The following is an 18,086-nucleotide window of genomic DNA, read 5'->3' on the forward strand; positions in this document are numbered from 1 at the left end:
GGCGCCATCTATGGGCTGCTGTCGCAACTATCGTTAAACTCGAGAAGCGCAAAAAGTTCTTAATTAGCAGCTCAAACACCAGGCAAACATAAACCAGCAGCAAGCAGACGAGTTGTTGTCACAACTATAAATAAACTCAGGAAGCGCAAAATAATCGTTGCCTATCATAAAGGCGCCGAATTTAGAATTGCTAAAAATCCAAAAATGTCCTGTATCTTAGCCATTTAAAGGACTACAAGGATCTGCTTTGGCGTACAGATACTTTTTGTCACTACTATGAAAAACGTATATCAAAGTACTTTGGTTTGTTTGTTTCGTTTGTACATTATATTAATTACACATAAACTGTTTGCATGCCTAATTTGGCTATTTTAAACGTACATCAAATTGGTCTATGGAAGAACACAAAGAAGTCTGGTGACTGCGACTGGACATCAGTTTCAGTTTCAGCTATTGTTGCTGATCAAGTAGGCAATGTTGGAGATGATTTTGCAGCCATTTTGATGGTGCAACAGATTTAAGCAGGGATCGCGTATCTTCTCTTCCAGCAACTTGATCAACTCCGTACGCAGACATTGCACCATTTCGGCCGTCTCTAAGTTGTGGGCCTTTAAGATGATCCAACCGCTTTCGAGTAGAAACAGAAAATCACCATCATGCAGTTCCACTTTAAAATCAGAGCCAGCAAACAGCACGAGAGCAATCAGTGGCAACATGGAGCAATCGCGTATGTAAATGGAGCTGGTGCGCACCTTCTCCTGGTAGACAAGAAACGGTGCCTGAAACGTCGCCACCTGCGAGTTGACAGACGACGGATGAATGCGCACATAGCCATCGCCTTTAGTCTTGAAGCGCAAATCCAAATGGCTGGGTTCGCGAGGCACAGCACCGCCTGCTGTTTGAATGTAGACGCGCTCTGGCGTCATAATCTTCACAATGTTCGGATACAAAGCAGCGCAAAGCAGTGACGTAAGCAAGCGATTGTTCTCGCCATTCAGATTTGCCTCAGCACCTGAAATGATGAGATAAGTGTTTGAGTATAGATTTCGATACGATGCTTTAATTACGTACCTGTCAGCTGCAGGATGTTGTCGCTGGCGTTTTTGCGACGACGCGGCACATTGACGGGCACAAAGCCAATAGAGACGAGCAGCTCCAGGTACTGATACTTCAGGTCCGCAATTGTTTCGAGCGTGTTCAGCGACAAAAAGTTCTCGTTGGCATAGTTACGACTGGCGCCATAATTGCCACGCTTTGAGACATCCAGCCATTTCTAAGATATGGATAAGAATATTGAAATGAATATTAAAACAAGTAAGGAAGCTAAGCTAGACGAGTGTGCTCAACTGTAAGATACCCATTTTATAAACTACTCATTTTAAATATGCCACAATATTAATATATTATGTTGAGTATATCGATATAATACTACGCTCAAAATATACCATAAAGTGCAAAATATATCAAAATATGAATATACCGAAAAAAAATACTAAATACTAATAATACTACAGCTTTGTTGTATATATCTAAATAGTACTATATTCGAAATATACCCTAATATTAATATACTCAAGAAATACTAAAATGTACTAAAATATAGTATCCAAAATACCTTATTATTAATATACCTAAAACATACTAAAATATACCGATCTAGGTATTACACTCAAAATATACCATAGAGTGCAATATATACCGTAATATGAATATACCGATAAAAATAGTTAAATATACGGACAGCTTGTGCAGTATATCGATCACAAAATATACCATAATATGGTTATAATGATTATCAACTACAATGCTAAATTTGAAGTATTTTCATACATTTCCGAAATAGTCATAATTCGATATTGATAGAATAGATAAATAAATTGATGATATATTTGTTTTACTTACCCTATACGCATTGAGCACCGTGAGATGATCGCTGTTGCCCAGGGCAAAGTTGCGCTTGCACTTATCGGCCTCCACGCGCTTGTTGAGCGGACTGACGAATGGCGACTTGTTGCCCAGGCAGGCGGCAATGGTGAGCACACTGTCCAGGCACTGAAAGATGGCGCCATACAACATCAGCTTGCCAATGCGCACGTCCACGGGCAACGCGGCCAAATGATGACCCAGCGGCGTCAACTGATCCTCGGCATCCAAGGCGCCGACATCGCGCAACCGCATCAGGGCACCCAGGACGCTGTCTTCGGTGGGCGCCTCAAGTGTCTCCAGCAGGACCGAGAGCGTGTTGCGTGTGGCAAACGTTTGCAACGTCTTAATGCGCAGCACAATCTGCTCGAGCGGCACACGCTGGATCTCCGGCACCGGTTGCGCCAATATGTGCTGATGATAGCGAAAACTCGTATAGAGATGTATGCAAACGCCGGGCATGACACGTCCGGCGCGACCTTTGCGCTGCTTTGCATTCGCTCTGGATACCCAAACCAAGTCGAGGGATTCCATGTTGCGATTGGAGTCAAAGCATTTCTCCTTCATCAGGCCACAGTCGATGACAAACACACAATCATCGATGGTCACCGATGTCTCAGCAATGTTCGTGCTCAGCACAATTTTTCGCTTGCCCGGTGGCGCACGCTTGAAGACCAGCGCCTGATCCTCGCTCGAGAGTGCCGAGTGCAGTGGCACAAGCACAAATTTGCCGGCACGCGGCGAGAAGATCGAGCTATCGAGGAGTGCATCGTGCACCGTTTGTATCTCCTGGAAGCCGGGCAAAAAGATGAGTATGCTTCCCTCGCGTGGCCAATCGTGGTCGCCCTCCACAATGTACTTTAGCACCGACTCGATCAGCTCCGGATTGATCAGCATGGGCTCCATGAGGTAGATACTCTTGCACGTCGTCTTGCTGTAGTCTGCAATAGGAGATGACACAAATGATTTAGAGTTCTAAACCCGAGAGATTTTTCATTTTAATTTAATTGCTTAGAGCTTTTAAATTTAGTAAATTATTATAATTTAAAATCATTTTGAGAACGAAGCCTGTTTTTCAACCAGTGCTTAGGCGAGTCACGAACCAGCTGCATTTTTTTTTTTTCTCATTTTAATTCACTTGTGGAAATAAGCTTAGAAATTTTAAAGATTTAGTTCAAATGGGAAGTATAAAATTATAAATTAAATCAGTTTGTGGAAGAAAGTTTAGAAAATTTAAAGATTTAGTTCAACTGGGGATTATTTAAGAGCGCAGCCTGTTTTTCAACCAGTGCTTAGGCGCGACACGAACCAGCTTTAGCTTTCAATCACATGTTTGCATTTTGTGCAAATTCAAGCCAAATTCAAAACATACGCATCTGATAGTCAAGACTCACCCGCATAACGCAGATAGGTTTCCGCCAGTGTCAGCTTCTCGTCCTTGATCTTTTGCCCCGGAGGTTCGCCTGAGGCCTGGACATCGGCGAATTCGAGCTCCATTTGGAGCACATCCTGCTCCTTCTTCTTGAGCTTGCGGCAAAACTTGGTGTCGCATTCCATGACAAAATCACTCGCCTCCACAATGTCCTCGAGGAAGAGCTGCTGCACGGGGAACGTGCGTCCCGGAATGTCGAGCACCGGTGCACCGCCAAAGTAATTGGAAAAGAGCGACGCATTCAAGGTGGCTGACATGAGTATGACTTTCAAATCGGGTCGTGAGCGCAACAGATGCTTGAGTATAAGGAGCAGAAAATCCGATTCCTCCGAGCGTTCGTGCACCTCATCGACAATGACGTGCGTGACGCTGCCGAGCAGCGGATCGGAGGCAAGGCGACGCAACAGAATGCCCGTGGTGCAGAAACTGAGACGCGTGCTCGCCGAGATCTTGTTCTCCAGTCGTATCTGATAGCCGACCAGCTGCCCGATGCGATCCAAGCGCTCGGCCGCCACACGCTCCGCGACACCAATCGCTGAGAGGCGTCGCGGTTGCGTGCAAATGATCTCGACGTGGGGCAGGTCCGCTTTGGTCGGCTGCTGCAGTGCCTGGAAGAACCAATTGTCGAGTATGAATTGCGGCACCTGGGTGCTCTTGCCACAGCCCGTTTCGCCAGAGATGACGACGACCGGCGAGCTCTCAATCAGCGCCAGTATGCGTTCCATTTCGGCAAAAGCTGGCAACTGTCGACGGCCCTCGATCACCTTGTGATAGCGTTCGTCGCGTCGCCGATCCTGATACAACTGCACCAGGCGGCGATTCTCCTTGGCCAGCGCGGCGGCGCTGCGCTGTTGAGCCGCACCGTCTTGACGCGACGTCTGACCACGCTCGTAGTGCGTGGGACGCGGTTTGGCGGCGATCTCGGCATTGCCATCGTCATCCAAGCCATTGGCGGGCTCGTCATAGAACAGCGAACGCTTTGGCGAGGGAAACGGTGCGGTATCCAGGTGCCCGGCCAACTGCTCGTCCGTCTGCAGCAGCTCACAGACGCTGTACACACACGGAATGCCGTCGCGACAAATTTCCCGTGCCTCACGATACAAATGGCGAGCGTAGCGCAGCCGCAGCTCATGGGGTATATCGTGGCAGGTGGTTTTCAGGTAGATGAATGGCGCCTCGTAGGGATAGCGACTGCCGGGCGGAAAACGCACCTCCACATGAAACCACAATTCGTTCTCGTTCTCATCGAGATCGAGGCGCTTGCGCTCCGGCGTCGACAGCTGACCGACATCGCTGCTGGGTTGGGGCGGCACATGGGCAAACCGGCATTTGGGGCCATATTTGCAGGTGCCGTCGCGATCAAAGTTGCGACAACGTTGCGGCGCCTTCTTTTTCTTCTCCAGCTCAGCCTGACGTACGGCAGCTGCGGCCGCCAGCGCCGCTTCACGTGCCTTGCGCACCTCGGAGGGACTGTGCGCCAGCAGATGCTCAATTTTGAATTTCAAATTCCAGACACTGTTGCGTTCACGTTCCTCGTATGCGCGATCGTAAATCGATTCGAGTGCTTCTTTCTCGTCTGCACGCATGTCCAGCAGCTCGGTTTCACTGGGCGGCTCTAGAGCGGGCTTCTCATCGCCTGGCACGCGCATGTAGCGTCTGTAGAGCAGCAGGAGAGCCGCCTCTGTGTCGTAGTTGCAGTGATCGTAGGCTTCGATGCAGTGCGTCGCATGGAAACCGTAGTTCTCAAGCTTGAGCAGCGCATAGCGACGCAAACGATCGTCGTCCGCCGAGCTGCTGCCGTTGAGGGCCTTGACACCTTGCACACTTTGCACCTGCAGCGTGCCACGATCCTCCCAGTAGGCGTGCTTAATCCCGCCGCCTCCGCGACCTCGATCCTTGTATTTGGTGATGTCGTCCAGCTTAAAGTCTGGACCGTGAATGGCACGCAACGTGTCCATGGTTTGCTGCTGTGACTCTTCGCTGAGACGTAGCACATGCAACTCCGTTTTACGGGCTGCATTCTCCTGTACGGATTTCGGCACAGCCGGCACATTGCTGGAGAAAATTCATGTGGGAGTTAATGATTGGTGATTGAATTGTGGCCACTGGCGTGACACTCACGTTGTGCGTGCATCGTTGGGCGTGCGCAGGAAACAATAGTCATCGATGTGTTGTCGCGACGTTTCGTCCATGTTACACACTTCACTTCACTTGAATTTCACAATTAAAGCTAATAAATCCACGACCAAAAAAGCATCTGAAACTGCCTTGCACACCAGAGCAGCGATGTTGTCGTCTCGATAACGATAAATGTACAGCTGATTGTAATACACTACACGTATCGAATTTCCAGCGTTGCCAGATTACCTTTTGCAAATTGTTTTTCGATAACAACAAATGCACAGCCGTCAACGATATTATCGAAAAAAAATAATTAAAAACGATTATTTATTCAAATGCTTAATGGTTCGTTAGTACACATGTGTGTAGTAAACTATAAAATTTGAAATTTCGGTAACACATATTATAATCGAGCAAAATTTAAGGTTTCTAAACTAAATCATCGTGATTTTATTGATTCTGTCCATCAAACTGTGGCTGATATGTTTTCTTTAACTCACACCAGAGAGCTTTCTCCTTAGCTGCTTCTTTGAACTGCAGCTCTTTAAGTTTCATACTGCGAACGTTGTCTGCATTTGCCGATTTGAACTAGTGATGAAAATTTAGAAAATGCATTTAATAGCTACACATTGTGCAAGCGTAATATTATATGCCCTTACCTCATCGGAGACATCAGTGAATTTATTGAATGTAACTCTTTTTGCAGCCCTTTTTTTAACATCACCATGCTGCAAGTTATAGAAATCACTAAATTGCTGTAAAATGTCCAAATCAATTCCATCTATTTGAATGCGAATTGTGGCTTTTTGGTCAAGCTGTAGACCAACTTGTCCGCTTGCTAGGAACATTTTCACTTCCAGGACTTTCTCGCATTGATTTGCCATCGACGAACCCTATAAAATCGTACATATGTACATAACTTAATATACATACATTTGTATTATTCTTTTTAAAAAGTGCTTACTATAACATTGAAACTGAGTTCACGAACACGTTGCTTTAACTTTCTTATACCCATGAGCAGAACAGCTTTCGGATTATCCGCATGCAGCAAATTCGCGTAAAGTGCGTTTTCTGATGCAGCCCAATCAAAATGCTATACAAATATAAAAAAAAACATTAGTTTGATAATCTATGAATTTACATATATTATGCTATAAATACCATTTTGAGTTCTGCGAATTGCTTAATCAGGCTTCGAATTTCTGAAGAAATTGCGCTATTATCATTTACATCGTGCTGAACAACGATCTCTTCATCCAGTTCATCTACTTCCATCTCAAAACCGCATGCATGATCACTCCACTTGTCCATATTCCTCGCCAATTAAATCACAATAATTAATATTCGACACAAAAATATATAATATATATATACAATAATTTGAACGTTGCGCTAGCTTAAGCGTCTCCTGGCTGGTATTTTTCCACTTTACCTCGTAGGGTTGTTTTCACATGATCGTAATTATCGATATGCACATTAAGTGATAATATTGAAAATATTTTACAGACAATTGATTGATCGATTGAGCAGCACATTCAAAATGGCGACTGGAAACCCGTCCGCAATGCTCAAAATGAAAAGTTCCATGTCGCAGATTGTCAATGCAGAGTCGACACTAATGGACAATGAACATAAACAATATGAAGGCCCATCCCGACATCTACAACGCTTGAGCCGCCAAAAATGGACAAAACTCTCGATCGACAGCCAACAAAAATGCTTAATATGGAGACTGGCAGGCTGCCGATTTATTCAAAGAAGCCGCCGGAGTTATAAATCAGCCGCACACAATAGAGACTCCTAAGCCCAGAATTATTAATGCTAAGCCGCCAGCGAATTTGGCCGCCTGCCCAGTCTCAAATCGTTGCCATACGTCCAATATTACATTTCTTTAGATCAAAATGTCGCTTATTGATAACAGATTAATTCAATTTCCAATTATACTTAGTTGTCAGCTTTAAGCCAAATAAAAGTAATTGCAGCAGTGGCTGTGTTTGTAGTTTATAAAGTACTTTTAGCAAGGGGAATATTTATAATTATGAACAAAAAGGAAAGTAAACGCGCTCTATTGAACGCTTTACATGTTTTCAAAACGTTTAAACATAAGAGTCGTCAAAAAAAAAATAAATAAAATAAATTAATACAAGTAGTTTATTTCAAGTGGGAAAGCCAAATTCAAGTAGGCCAAGCGGCTGTTGTATGCCTAAAACTAATTCAAATCTTCATTCATCATTGAAACGGCTAGAGAGCAGATTGTGTGTAAGGCAACGAACCAAGTTTTTACTTCGATTCAAATTTCAGCAGCTCGAGTGTCTCCCTGTAATTATAATTACGCACGTAAGTATATACATATATTATTCTATATACACATGGATGTAATTTCCACTTACTGTACCTCCAAGTCATATTTTTCGAGTTGTTCAATTTCCTTGATAATCGCATTATACTTTGCCTCGTATTCCTTTTGTTTTACAATGCGTTTTTCGCGCATCGCTTTGGAAGATTTTTTGAGTTTAAGATGTTGGCGCTGTAATTGAGCAATGCAATCCTCCAAAGCTGCGTGGGGCTATTAAAAATAAATACAGTTAACTATGTAGTTTCCGGCATGATGCTTCACTCCTTGCGATTTCCATTTTTGAACGAAATGCGGCATAAGTAGCTAAATCAACTTTACAAGTGTTTTTTTTTATTATTGCGTTGTAAATATACCAACATTGGTACCAACATTGGTATATTTCCTCGCCATTAATACGTATGTTGCAGAAATTTTGCATGTGGCCACACCGCAAAACAGATGTTAAATTAACAGCTATTTTCTGCTCAAGAATCAAAATGCTTCTAAAACAAAATAATACATTTTGGCTGCAAAGAACTTGGCAGATAGCTATACAATATGGATGTTTTAATAATTATCATGAAATATTCATTAGTTACCATGGTGGTGAATTCATCAAATCCAACTTGTGATCCAACATCGTTGATATTTTTATTTTTTATAGTCTCCTTACAATGTTGGTCATAAGCACGAATGTAATCGTCCTCCGAGTCAAACAATTTTTTAAATTGCTGCAGTATTTCGCCATGGATCTTGTCAATTTGCGGTATTGTAGTCTTATTGGGGTCAATTTGTGGTCTATTTAAGCCGCACAACAGGCTCATCTTCTCCTCAAGAAGATTTTTGTAAGTTTGTTGGTCTCTAGCCACTGCGCTGCCTATTCGACTATTTTGCGATTCCTAAAATAAGAAAAACATTTAAATACATTGTTTCATAGATAATTATTAAAGTGTTGTTACAATGTTGCTTACCAGCATTTTTAAAGTTTGCTCGCCAAATTTTTGCATTAGATTTTTGATTTCCACGCTCAGATCAATATCACCAGCTGCTCCCATTTCCATATCATAGTCACAGGCATTATCATTCGCGTCCGTCATATTGTTTATGTAATTGATTTTCATTCTCATTGCAAGAACACCAAAAATATTGCACGTACGCTTTGCGCTGCGCTTTTAGTTGGGAATGACAAATTGAATGGCGGCCATTACTGTGCGTTTGCAGGCGTTGCCAGCTAGTTAAGCCAATCAATTTATGATTGTGTGGCAACGCCAAAATATGCCGCATTAATTCAAATGTGCTTGGGAGTTAATGGAATAAATACTTTTTCACTTGTTGTCAAAAATATTTAGTACAAACTATAATTTGTAATGTTTGATTAATTTCAGATGAATATCATGGAGGACAAAAAGAAAGTGGCATTATATTTCCGCAAGAGCACAAAATTGGAATCTGAAGATACAATTGTTGAAATCGAATTGAACAAGACAAAAATTAATAAGTCGCAAACTAATATCGAGAAGCGGACTTGTACAATACAGAAAGACTCCACCGTGGTCAACGCTTCGCGTACGAAGATGACCACTGAAGAGCCGATATCAAATTTGCTAACCGATTCACCGTTCAAGCGGCGTCCGTTGATTCTACGCTCGCCACCGGATACTCCGAAGGTATCGACAAAAGCACAGATGAACACGCCAAAGCTACCGTTAGATAGCCCATCAAAGTTGGCTGCACTCAAAACACATAAACAACGAGTGGACACTCCCCGGGATGCAGGTGGTCACACCCAAAAAAGCAGTCGGATATTGGGAATGTGTCACCTGGAGTGCCGCAAACTGAAACAACAAATAAAACACTGGAGAAACCGATTAATTTGTCACCGCTTCAAGAAACGAAAACAAACACTCCAACTTTACCATTGGCAGCTCCAACGATGTTGCCGTCTCTCGCGAATGATATTTCACCAAACACTTTAGGGATGTCGCCGTCAACACCGCCACCACGTGCCATAAATATGCCATTGGAGGAGGGTTCTTCGATCCGACCACAAGCTGAAGCTGCTGCTCCACCACGTCCAGGCACTCCAATGCCGATCTCCTCGCCGGATGTGCTCAAGTACAATCCTTACGAGGATTGGCAGCAACGTCTGAACATCAACCAGATGCGTCAACAGTCTCGCACTGCCAAAGTTGCTGCCGCCGCTGGAGCCGCAGCTGCTGCCGCTCATGTGCGTCGTGGTGCCTTGGATGTCATCATTGATCGCAAACAGCAGCAGACGCCACGATCACAGGCTGCTGTCAATAGCGATCGGCATCTCGATGAACAGCGTGGCATTCGGAATATTAATTTGCTCAGCTCAGCTTTGCACATTATACGTGAAATGGATCCGGACTATGTGGAGAAACTCTGCTATGCCATTCACGATCATATGTCCAGGGAGAAGCCCTTGGATTAATCACATTAACATCCATTCATATATTATATACACTTTTTTTGTTGTTTTGCTGTTTGTTTGCTGGCTGCTTTACTCACACGTTTACACGGATTATTTCTTATAAATTTGAAGTTTTAGTTGCATTTTGATAAAATACTAATACGACACTTACTATATATAAAGCCTAGAATAACGTAATTTTTTTGGGTATTACTTGTAGCCTTCGTTGTACTTCTCTTTCTAATTGATGTGTTGCCTACAGAACAGATTTTTATTCTATAGTAGACTATTTATTATTCTTCTAAAAATGTGCCAATAATACAAATTTTAGTTTTTATTAAATATTTTTGATAACAATTTAAAAAGTATTTACTTTCGCAGCGTACTTCAACATTCACTCCAAGCACATTTGAATTAATGCGGCATATTTTGGCGTTGATTGGCAACTCCAGAAATCTCCATGCCTCCAGAAAGTAACTGTATTCCATCTTAGAATAGAAAGTATAGTAAATGAAGAACTTTTTTTAAGTCTTGTTGACACGACATCGATATAGCAAATTGTTAATGTTTTCTAAACTGAAATGTATCTGACTTTTTTCTTTTTAAATTTAATGCAAATATGTCAAGTATATGAATGAAATTTCTGTTATTTAAATATACTATATACATAAATAGAATTTTAAAGAGTCTGTTAAAGAGCACCTCAATGTTTATGTTATTTGGATCTTTCATCTAGTTCTTATCCATAATCTGTTCGATATATGTATTGGCATATGAATTACATTTTTGATATTTAAATATACTATATATATACAAATTTAAAGACTCTACTAAAGAGCGACTCTATTTTTGTGTTGTGTCGAATCTTTTAACTACTTCTAATTCATATGCTGTTAAGATATATTTGCATAAAAAGCAATTTATTTAGTTAAAAAAAAAAAATATATATATATACATATATACAAGTGTAAAATGGAAAAGTTATAGAATAAATGTATGACTTGAAGGATTTTGGCAGTTGCGAATCATCGCAATGTGGAACTAAAGTGACCGCTCCTTCAGCTTGAACATGAGCGGATCCTTGGTGCGCAAAATGAGCTCCGCAATGAGAACCGGGGGCTCCGACGTGTCGCCGACAAAGTCGATCTCAAAATGTCGCAGCACATTGGCAACAATGGCCTTGATCTCAAGCACTGCGAACTTTTGCCCAATGCAATTGCGGGGTCCGGCCGAGAATGGAATGTAGGCATAGGGATTGAGTTTCTCGGCACTGGTGACGACATCGAAACGCTCCGGCTTGAAGCTGTTCGGCTCACTGAAGAGCTCCTCGCGACGACCCAAATAGAGTGGCGAGATGCCAATGTTTGTGCCGGCTGGAATGATTTTGCCATCTAAAAGGAAGAAGGAGGTATTTATCAAAGGCAGAGAGACAAAAGAAATCCCTGCACTCACTGATCTCACACTCCTCGAGCACCTTGCGACCGAGCAGCGGCACTGAGGGATACATGCGGAGCGTCTCCTTGATGCACAGATCGATGTAGTGCAGCTTATTGAGCAGTTCATATGTGACCGGCGTCTCTTTGCTCCTGCCCAGCACCGAGACAATTTCCTCGACACATTTGCGCTGGCATTCCGGATGCGTGGCAATGTTGTAGAAGAAGAACATCAGGGCCGAGGATGTGGTGTCGTGACCCTCAAACATGAACGTATCGACCTCCTCGCGTATATCGAGATTGGTCAGCGGCTTGTCATCGATATGCGACTGCAGCAGTATGTCCAAGAATGCCATCTTACGCTTCGCCCCGACCGCCACATCCTCCTCGCTCTGTTTTGTGGCAGCTGTGGCTGTGCCACGCATCAGCTCCTCGCGACGCTGCACAATGATCTTCTCGGTGAAATTGTGCAGCACGTTGAGCGCTCGCTTCTCGGCCTGAGCCAGAGGCGTCAGTCTGTAGGTCAGCTCGAAGCGATAGAAGATGTTGAACATGCGCTTGTGCAGCACCATCGAGATCGTCTTCACTGCCCTCACGTACTCCGAGTCCACGTTCGTCTGTGCATTGATCGAGACGCCCATCGCAGTTTCTAAATGGGGGGGGGGGTGAAAAGTTGATTAGTCGCTTTGCTTAATCAGCATATTGATTATGCGGTTTATAATTTCAAACATATGTAGATGCGTAGATAAGTTGCTATGGAAAGTTTCCTTTCCCCCATTACATGACAATTAAGCAGGCGTGTGTAGTTGAAGTCGTAGTTGTATATACTATGTTAACATATTATATTTTACCTACAATTTATAAATAAAATATAAATGCCTAGATGTGCTGCTATCGAAATCTTCCTTTCCCCATTATTTGAGAATTCAGCAGGTGTCTATAGTTGAAGTTGTAGTTGTATAACGTATACTAATATAAATAATAATATAGATCCGTAGATGGATTGCTATGGAAATCTTCCTTTCCCCATTACAGGACAATTCAGCAGGTGTATAGAGTTGAAGTTGTAATTGTATATACTAACATAATTATTAAGTGGAAATAACAGATGTTTAAGATGGGTTGCAATGGAAAGCTTCCTTTCCCTATTACATGACAATTAGGCAGGTGTCTATAGTTGACAACTGTAAACTTTGAAATAGCAGTGCGACAGATACAAAACTACATAACGGTTTCTTTTTCGCATATTCCTTTTTGTTAGTTGATCGCTTGCACAATGTTTTTGTAAAATGAAACATAGCGATAAGAAGCAAGTAAAAACCCCGTAAGATTTTTTCTGCTTGAAATTGTTGAATTCTTTAAAAATAAATACATTAAGCTGTTAAACCTCAATTTGGTCTCGATGTTACGTTCATAAAAGTATTTTTCAATTTTAAACGTGAACGTCGTAAGCACTGCTATTTCAATGTTCACTGTTGTGTATGCTAACATAATTGAATTAATAAATAATTAAAGTCAAGTTCTACCTACAATTTATAAATAAAACATAGATAATTGCTATGGAAAACTTCCACTACATGAGAATTCAGCATATACAGATAACATACATAGATAATAAGATAACATAATCATTAAGTTCAAGTTCGCCGCTCGTCATTTTTTTACTTCTTGCTAGACATTTCGTGTCATTTCTATATCGCTAATTATTAAATAGATTTCTTGACCAAGATCCAACGTATGTGATCGATTACACCAATAATAAATTATTAACATACAGAAATTTGTCACTACATGAAAGCTTTACGTTGAGCATATCCCGCTTAGCGGCCGCTTTCTATAAAAGAATTCATTTACCGGCATATTTCAAGTATAATACTTTATGCTCAATTTCAAGATCTATCAGTGATCGATTACAGTCTATATCAAATGCCAGTAAAAGATGAAAAGATGAACATGCAGAAATGTTTTGCGTTGAGCATATCTCGCTTAGCGGCCACTCATTTTATAATAATGGAACTTTGCTCCATAGAGAGTGAAGCACTTTTTGTTAGTTACTCATAGGCGAGTCGCGCACTAAAGCTAATCTTTGCTATTTATAGCGAATCTAAACTGATTGATAACGCTGATCTTGAAGCTGATTAAAATTGAGTGCAATGCACTTAAGCCTACCGCCAATGGTGTCCATGGTGCAGAGATTGATCCAATCGTAGAGATTGAAACCGATCTCGCCCTGCTGTCGTCGCTCCCGCTCCAGATTCTTGAGCAGCACCCGCGACTCACGCTCAAAGATGTCGACAAACTCATCGAGTATCTTAAAGTGGAACGCGGGCGTGATGATCTTCCTCCTCTTGTGCCACTTGCGACCCCGACTCACGAGCAATCCCTGCTTCAGCCACGGCTCCAAAGCATTGTATTCGCCGGCCTTGTCATTGAAGCGCAATGTGCCGAGCACAACCTCGACATCCTTGGGATTGGCCATCAGCATATTGAGCTCGGGGCCCAGCCAGACTTTGAGTGTGCCATCCTTGGCATATGTCTCCATAAAGTTCATAATTAGCTCGATCAGCTCATGTGGCGCCTTGCCCACAATGTGATGGGCATGCCCCAATATGGGCAGAGCTGGCGGACTCGCCAAATTCCGTGTGACCTCAATCAGATGCTTGTACTTTAGCTGATAGATGAGCAGCGCAGCAAAGAGGCCGCTGCCCACAAGAAGTCCCAACAGAAGCAACCACATTTCACCGTTCAAACCAATCAATGAATTATTCAAACTGAAAACTGACTGACTGACCGAGTTACTTACAAATTCTAAACCAAACTTTTATTGGGGGCAGGAATCTAATCTAGCGCAAATGGCTGCTTATCCGGCCAACGTTTGTTATGCTCAGCTATCTAATCGTCCTAATCGCAGCGACAGCATCTTAACGGGTGGCCGAATCGTAATCGGTACTCGGTACTCTGGGTTCTGGATACTTTAGACCCAGCGACGATGACGCTCTATCGATCGAGTATTTGGCTATTTGGCTAATTCTCATGGCCAAGGCCAATGGGGGGGAAAAGATGCATGCAATATAAGCACTTTGTGTTAGCAATTGAAAACTAAAAGTCGCAGTTTAGTTTATGATCAATACACTGAGAGAAAAGATTATGTTTTTAAACAAGTTTTCAATCCTCAATAACAATTCTGCAAACAAGAATTCCAGACTGAACAATTCAGGAAACAAGAGTTCGATCTTCTTCAATCTTGAGCATGAAAACTTCTCGATCTTCAAAATAATTTCTTGGAACAAGAATTCCAAATTGAAATATTAGATTTTTAAATTGAAATAATCAGGAAATCTTGTATTTAAAGTAAGAAAACTTTTCGACCTTAAAAATAATTTCTTAAAACAAGAATTTAAAATTGAAATATTCAGGAAACTAGAATTCTATCTCTTTCAACCTTGAATATGACAACTTTTCGATATTCGAAATCAATTTCTAAATCGAAAATTACAGATTATAAAATCTAGAATCTTGAGTATGAAAACTTTTCCAAATAACTTCTTGAAACAAATATTTCAGATTGCAAAAATCTGTCAGCACGATTTTGACTTTCTTGGAGTTGTTTTTTCAGTGTACTTCATTTACTTATCATATCAGCCTCAGTGATTCAGTGACAATGTCGAGTGGCTTAGGCGGAAAGTTTAGCAACAATTATTGCATTTCTTTCGATATGATTAGCAAGTCAATTTACGGCCTTCATTAGATATGATTAGGTTTAATTGTTGTTTGCTTTCTTTATATGTGTTTTTGAAAAGAATGAAACACTGTCTTCCTTAGACCTGATGTGGATTAAAGGATATGACAGCAATTAAATGCTGCCTTTCTTTAGTTCAGGATTAATTCCTAATTATTTACACCCGCTAGCCATAGGAAGGAAGGATAATTTAACGGAAAATATATATAACAATCCGACAATCTAGTATATTTTGAACTCTAAAAGCAAAACAGTCTGATATTGTAGTTAAAATATACCAAATTAATATACCAAAAACTTGCTTCAAAAATACTAAAGGAGGCGTTTCTGACAAACTACTATATTTGGTTCTCTAAAATCAAAACAGTAATATATTGTAGTTACAATATACCAAAAATACTGCAAAAATACCACAAAAATAATGAAGATACATCTTCGACAGCCTAGTATATTATGTACTCTCACAACAAAGCTTTTTCATATTATACTTAAATTATACAAAATTAATACACCCGAAGATACTACAAAAATACCGAATGAGTATCTTCAACAACCTAGGATATTTTTTACTCTAAAAGTAAAACTGTGTGGTATTGTAGCTACAATATACCAAAAAGTACTACAAAAATAATGAAAAATACCGAAGGGGCAATCTAGCATATTTTGTACTCTATTGCAGTTAAAATACATATGTTATACAAAAAAAAATACCGAAAGGTATATTTTCTATATTTCATGACATATTTTCGAGGTATTTTTTATAGTATTTTTCGTTAAATTTTAAATGTTATTGTTTTAGATGCGATTCGAAGGGATTCATAAGGAAGCCTTATATGGATATAATTAATATGGACTAAAGAGTGCCTTCAAATAGTTACGATTAGGATTCATTAAAACCTATGTTAAGATGTGTGCTAGGAAGAGCTCAACACTAAGTAACTAAAACTGATTTTGAATAGTATATTGTCGGTATATTAGAACTTTTATTACTTTAGACGCGATTCTAAAGGATTCATAAAAACCCTTATATAGATATGATTAATATGGACTAAAGAGTGTCTTCCAATAGTTATGTGTGTTGTTTAGATGTGTGTTAGGAAGAGTTCAACTAACTAAAGCTGATTTGCCTAATATACAACATATGTGTTGAATAGATTATGAAATATGTACAAAAGTTCATAGTACAGAGTCGAAGCTGAATGAAATTAATCTATGGTATTATTATTTGTTGTACTTGAGATTTGGCAAGTACAGGCAAAGCATATATTATATGTATGCTTTAACCCCCGAGCACCCACTAAAAGGAAAATCTATGCCCAGATGCCCCAAATGCGGGGGAGATTTATCAATGCAACACATCTTAGATAGAAGAAGCCCGTAACTTAATAATCTGCCTATTTGGCTAGATGCAAGCTACCTCTCTTCTTACCTTACATACTCGCAATAATATGAGACTACTAATCAAATTCTTAGACATCAACAACATATTAAGCAATATATAAGTTATCTATCGAGTCGATGACCTTAGTAGCTAGCAATCCCTTCTTTTAGTTATTATATTATTATGTATAACAAATAAGAAAACTACAGTCGAAAATACTACAAAAATACTAAAAATGTACCGAATGTTAAGGAAGTGGGCGTGGCAAAAACTTAAAACAACCTTGATCTGCGTACAGACATAACAAATGATTGGAAAAAAAATAAGAGCTCTATCTCCTATAGTCTCTGAGATCTAGGTGTTCATACGGACGGACAGACAGACAGATGGACAGACGGGCATGGCAGAATCGTCTCGGCTGTTGACGCTGATCAAGCCTCTTTCTACAAAGTTATAATACCCTTGTACCCTATGGGTAGCGGGTATAGTAATTAAACACGTGAATAAATAAATAATAAATATTTGCTTTAAGTCACAACTCACCACAGATGATGTCCAGGGTGCAGAGATGCGAAGCATGCCCCAACTCGATCAGCTGCTGCTGTCCATCGCTGCCGCGTGCCTCGTGCAACGATTTGATCAACTGACGCGACTGCCGCTCAAAGATCTCGACAAACTGTTCGAGGATGCGAAAGTGAAACGCAGGCGTGATGATCTTTCTCCGCTTGTGCCACTTGCGACCACGACTCACGAGGAGTCCTTCGTTGAGCCAGCGCATTAGAAAATTGTACTCGATGGCCTTGTCCAGCAGTTGTGTGTTGCCGAGGACGACTTCGACGTCGCGGGGATCGAACATGAGGAGGCTGAAAGTGGTCCCGAGACGCAGATAGAAGGTGTCGCCATGTTCGGCCGCCAGATCGGCGATGAGCTGACAAACATCGGCTGGCTCGAGGCCAAAGAAGATGGGCGCATTGCCCAGCAGTGGCCAGAGCTTTGGACCGGGATAACAAGCAGCAAGTTCCTCCAGGCGACGACGAGCGCGCAGCCAACGCAACAGCGGCGACCAGCAAAAGCAGCTGAGCAGAGCGAGCAGCAGACAAATGCCGGTGAAAAGCAACGATGCCAACGACAACATCGCCAAAGCGATGTCAGAGATGAACTGAGCAGCAGCCGAGTGCAATGCGCACTCTTTATCAACAGTTTACTATTCATTTATTTATTTTGCTTATCAAGGGTCGCGTCGTCAGGTCGCATAAATGACGAAATGGATGATGAACAAGAACAT

The 18,086-nt window shown here is 41.4% G+C and overlaps 5 protein-coding genes across 7 annotated transcripts; 1 reads left to right on the forward strand and 4 right to left on the reverse strand.

Annotated features, from left to right (window-relative positions):
- Nucleotides 1-287: 287 nt before the first annotated feature.
- LOC132795782 (putative ATP-dependent RNA helicase DHX57) lies at nt 288-5,669 on the reverse strand. Its single transcript, XM_060806669.1, has 5 exons — nt 5,477-5,669; nt 3,318-5,410; nt 1,903-2,864; nt 1,072-1,273; nt 288-1,012 (listed from the first exon to the last, which is right to left on the reverse strand). Exons 1-5 carry the CDS (start codon nt 5,545-5,547, stop codon nt 447-449), a joined length of 3,894 nt encoding a protein of 1,297 aa, XP_060662652.1. The 5' UTR covers nt 5,548-5,669; the 3' UTR covers nt 288-446.
- Nucleotides 5,670-5,819: 150 nt separating this feature from the next.
- Nucleotides 5,820-6,870, reverse strand: LOC132796620 (uncharacterized). Its single transcript, XM_060807863.1, has 4 exons — nt 6,641-6,870; nt 6,441-6,572; nt 6,136-6,369; nt 5,820-6,064 (listed from the first exon to the last, which is right to left on the reverse strand). The coding sequence occupies exons 1-4, from the start codon at nt 6,788-6,790 to the stop codon at nt 5,927-5,929; spliced, it is 654 nt and encodes a 217-aa protein (XP_060663846.1). The 5' UTR covers nt 6,791-6,870; the 3' UTR covers nt 5,820-5,926.
- A 742-nt stretch (nt 6,871-7,612) lies between these two features.
- On the reverse strand, nt 7,613-9,005 carry LOC132796619 (uncharacterized). Of its 2 annotated transcripts, none has more exons than XM_060807862.1 (4): nt 8,786-9,005; nt 8,414-8,713; nt 7,875-8,045; nt 7,613-7,796 (listed from the first exon to the last, which is right to left on the reverse strand). In XM_060807862.1, exons 1-4 carry the CDS (start codon nt 8,939-8,941, stop codon nt 7,770-7,772), a joined length of 654 nt encoding a protein of 217 aa, XP_060663845.1. In that variant the 5' UTR covers nt 8,942-9,005; the 3' UTR covers nt 7,613-7,769. The 2 variants fall into 2 exon arrangements, with proteins under 2 accessions (XP_060663845.1, XP_060663844.1); XM_060807861.1 differs by having other exon boundaries at nt 7,870-8,045.
- On the forward strand, nt 7,727-10,771 carry LOC132796621 (uncharacterized). The gene is made up of 2 exons (XM_060807864.1): nt 7,727-7,816; nt 9,200-10,771. Exon 2 carries the CDS (start codon nt 9,748-9,750, stop codon nt 10,267-10,269), a length of 522 nt encoding a protein of 173 aa, XP_060663847.1. The 5' UTR covers nt 7,727-7,816; nt 9,200-9,747; the 3' UTR covers nt 10,270-10,771.
- Nucleotides 10,772-11,174: 403 nt separating this feature from the next.
- Nucleotides 11,175-17,969, reverse strand: LOC132796615 (cytochrome P450 4d1). 2 transcript variants are annotated; one of them, XM_060807855.1, is made up of 3 exons: nt 13,851-14,459; nt 11,701-12,330; nt 11,175-11,639 (listed from the first exon to the last, which is right to left on the reverse strand). In XM_060807855.1, exons 1-3 carry the CDS (start codon nt 14,416-14,418, stop codon nt 11,290-11,292), a joined length of 1,548 nt encoding a protein of 515 aa, XP_060663838.1. In that variant the 5' UTR covers nt 14,419-14,459; the 3' UTR covers nt 11,175-11,289. The 2 variants fall into 2 exon arrangements, with proteins under 2 accessions (XP_060663838.1, XP_060663837.1); XM_060807854.1 differs by lacking the exon at nt 13,851-14,459 and adding an exon at nt 17,345-17,969 and having other exon boundaries at nt 11,191-11,639.
- Between the last annotated feature and the right edge of the window lie 117 nt (nt 17,970-18,086).

This window comes from Drosophila nasuta, chromosome X (genome assembly GCF_023558535.2).
Source record: "Drosophila nasuta strain 15112-1781.00 chromosome X, ASM2355853v1, whole genome shotgun sequence".
In the NCBI taxonomy this organism is placed as follows: Eukaryota; Metazoa; Arthropoda; class Insecta; order Diptera; family Drosophilidae; genus Drosophila; species Drosophila nasuta.

Coding starts and splice junctions, on each gene's coding strand:
- LOC132795782 (XM_060806669.1), bottom strand. CDS start 5,547: ATGGACGAAACGTCGCGACAACACATCGATGACTATTGTTTCCTGCGC. Junction 5,411..5,476: donor CCCAACGATGCACGCACAAC/GTGAGTGTCACG, acceptor AATTTTCTCCAG/CAATGTGCCGGCTGTGCCGA. Junction 1,013..1,071: donor CAACATCCTGCAGCTGACAG/GTACGTAATTAA, acceptor TCATCATTTCAG/GTGCTGAGGCAAATCTGAAT.
- LOC132796620 (XM_060807863.1), bottom strand. CDS start 6,790: ATGGACAAGTGGAGTGATCATGCATGCGGTTTTGAGATGGAAGTAGAT. Junction 6,370..6,440: donor AACTCAGTTTCAATGTTATA/GTAAGCACTTTT, acceptor ACGATTTTATAG/GGTTCGTCGATGGCAAATCA. Junction 6,065..6,135: donor TCACTGATGTCTCCGATGAG/GTAAGGGCATAT, acceptor TTTCATCACTAG/TTCAAATCGGCAAATGCAGA.
- LOC132796619 (XM_060807861.1), bottom strand. CDS start 8,941: ATGAGAATGAAAATCAATTACATAAACAATATGACGGACGCGAATGAT. Junction 8,714..8,785: donor AGCAAACTTTAAAAATGCTG/GTAAGCAACATT, acceptor TTCTTATTTTAG/GAATCGCAAAATAGTCGAAT. Junction 7,797..7,869: donor AAATATGACTTGGAGGTACA/GTAAGTGGAAAT, acceptor TTATAATTACAG/GGAGACACTCGAGCTGCTGA.
- LOC132796621 (XM_060807864.1), top strand. CDS start 9,748: ATGTTGCCGTCTCTCGCGAATGATATTTCACCAAACACTTTAGGGATG.
- LOC132796615 (XM_060807854.1), bottom strand. CDS start 17,936: ATGTTGTCGTTGGCATCGTTGCTTTTCACCGGCATTTGTCTGCTGCTC. Junction 12,331..17,344: donor CACCCTGGACATCATCTGTG/GTGAGTTGTGAC, acceptor CCCCCCATTTAG/AAACTGCGATGGGCGTCTCG. Junction 11,640..11,700: donor GCTCGAGGAGTGTGAGATCA/GTGAGTGCAGGG, acceptor TCTTCCTTTTAG/ATGGCAAAATCATTCCAGCC.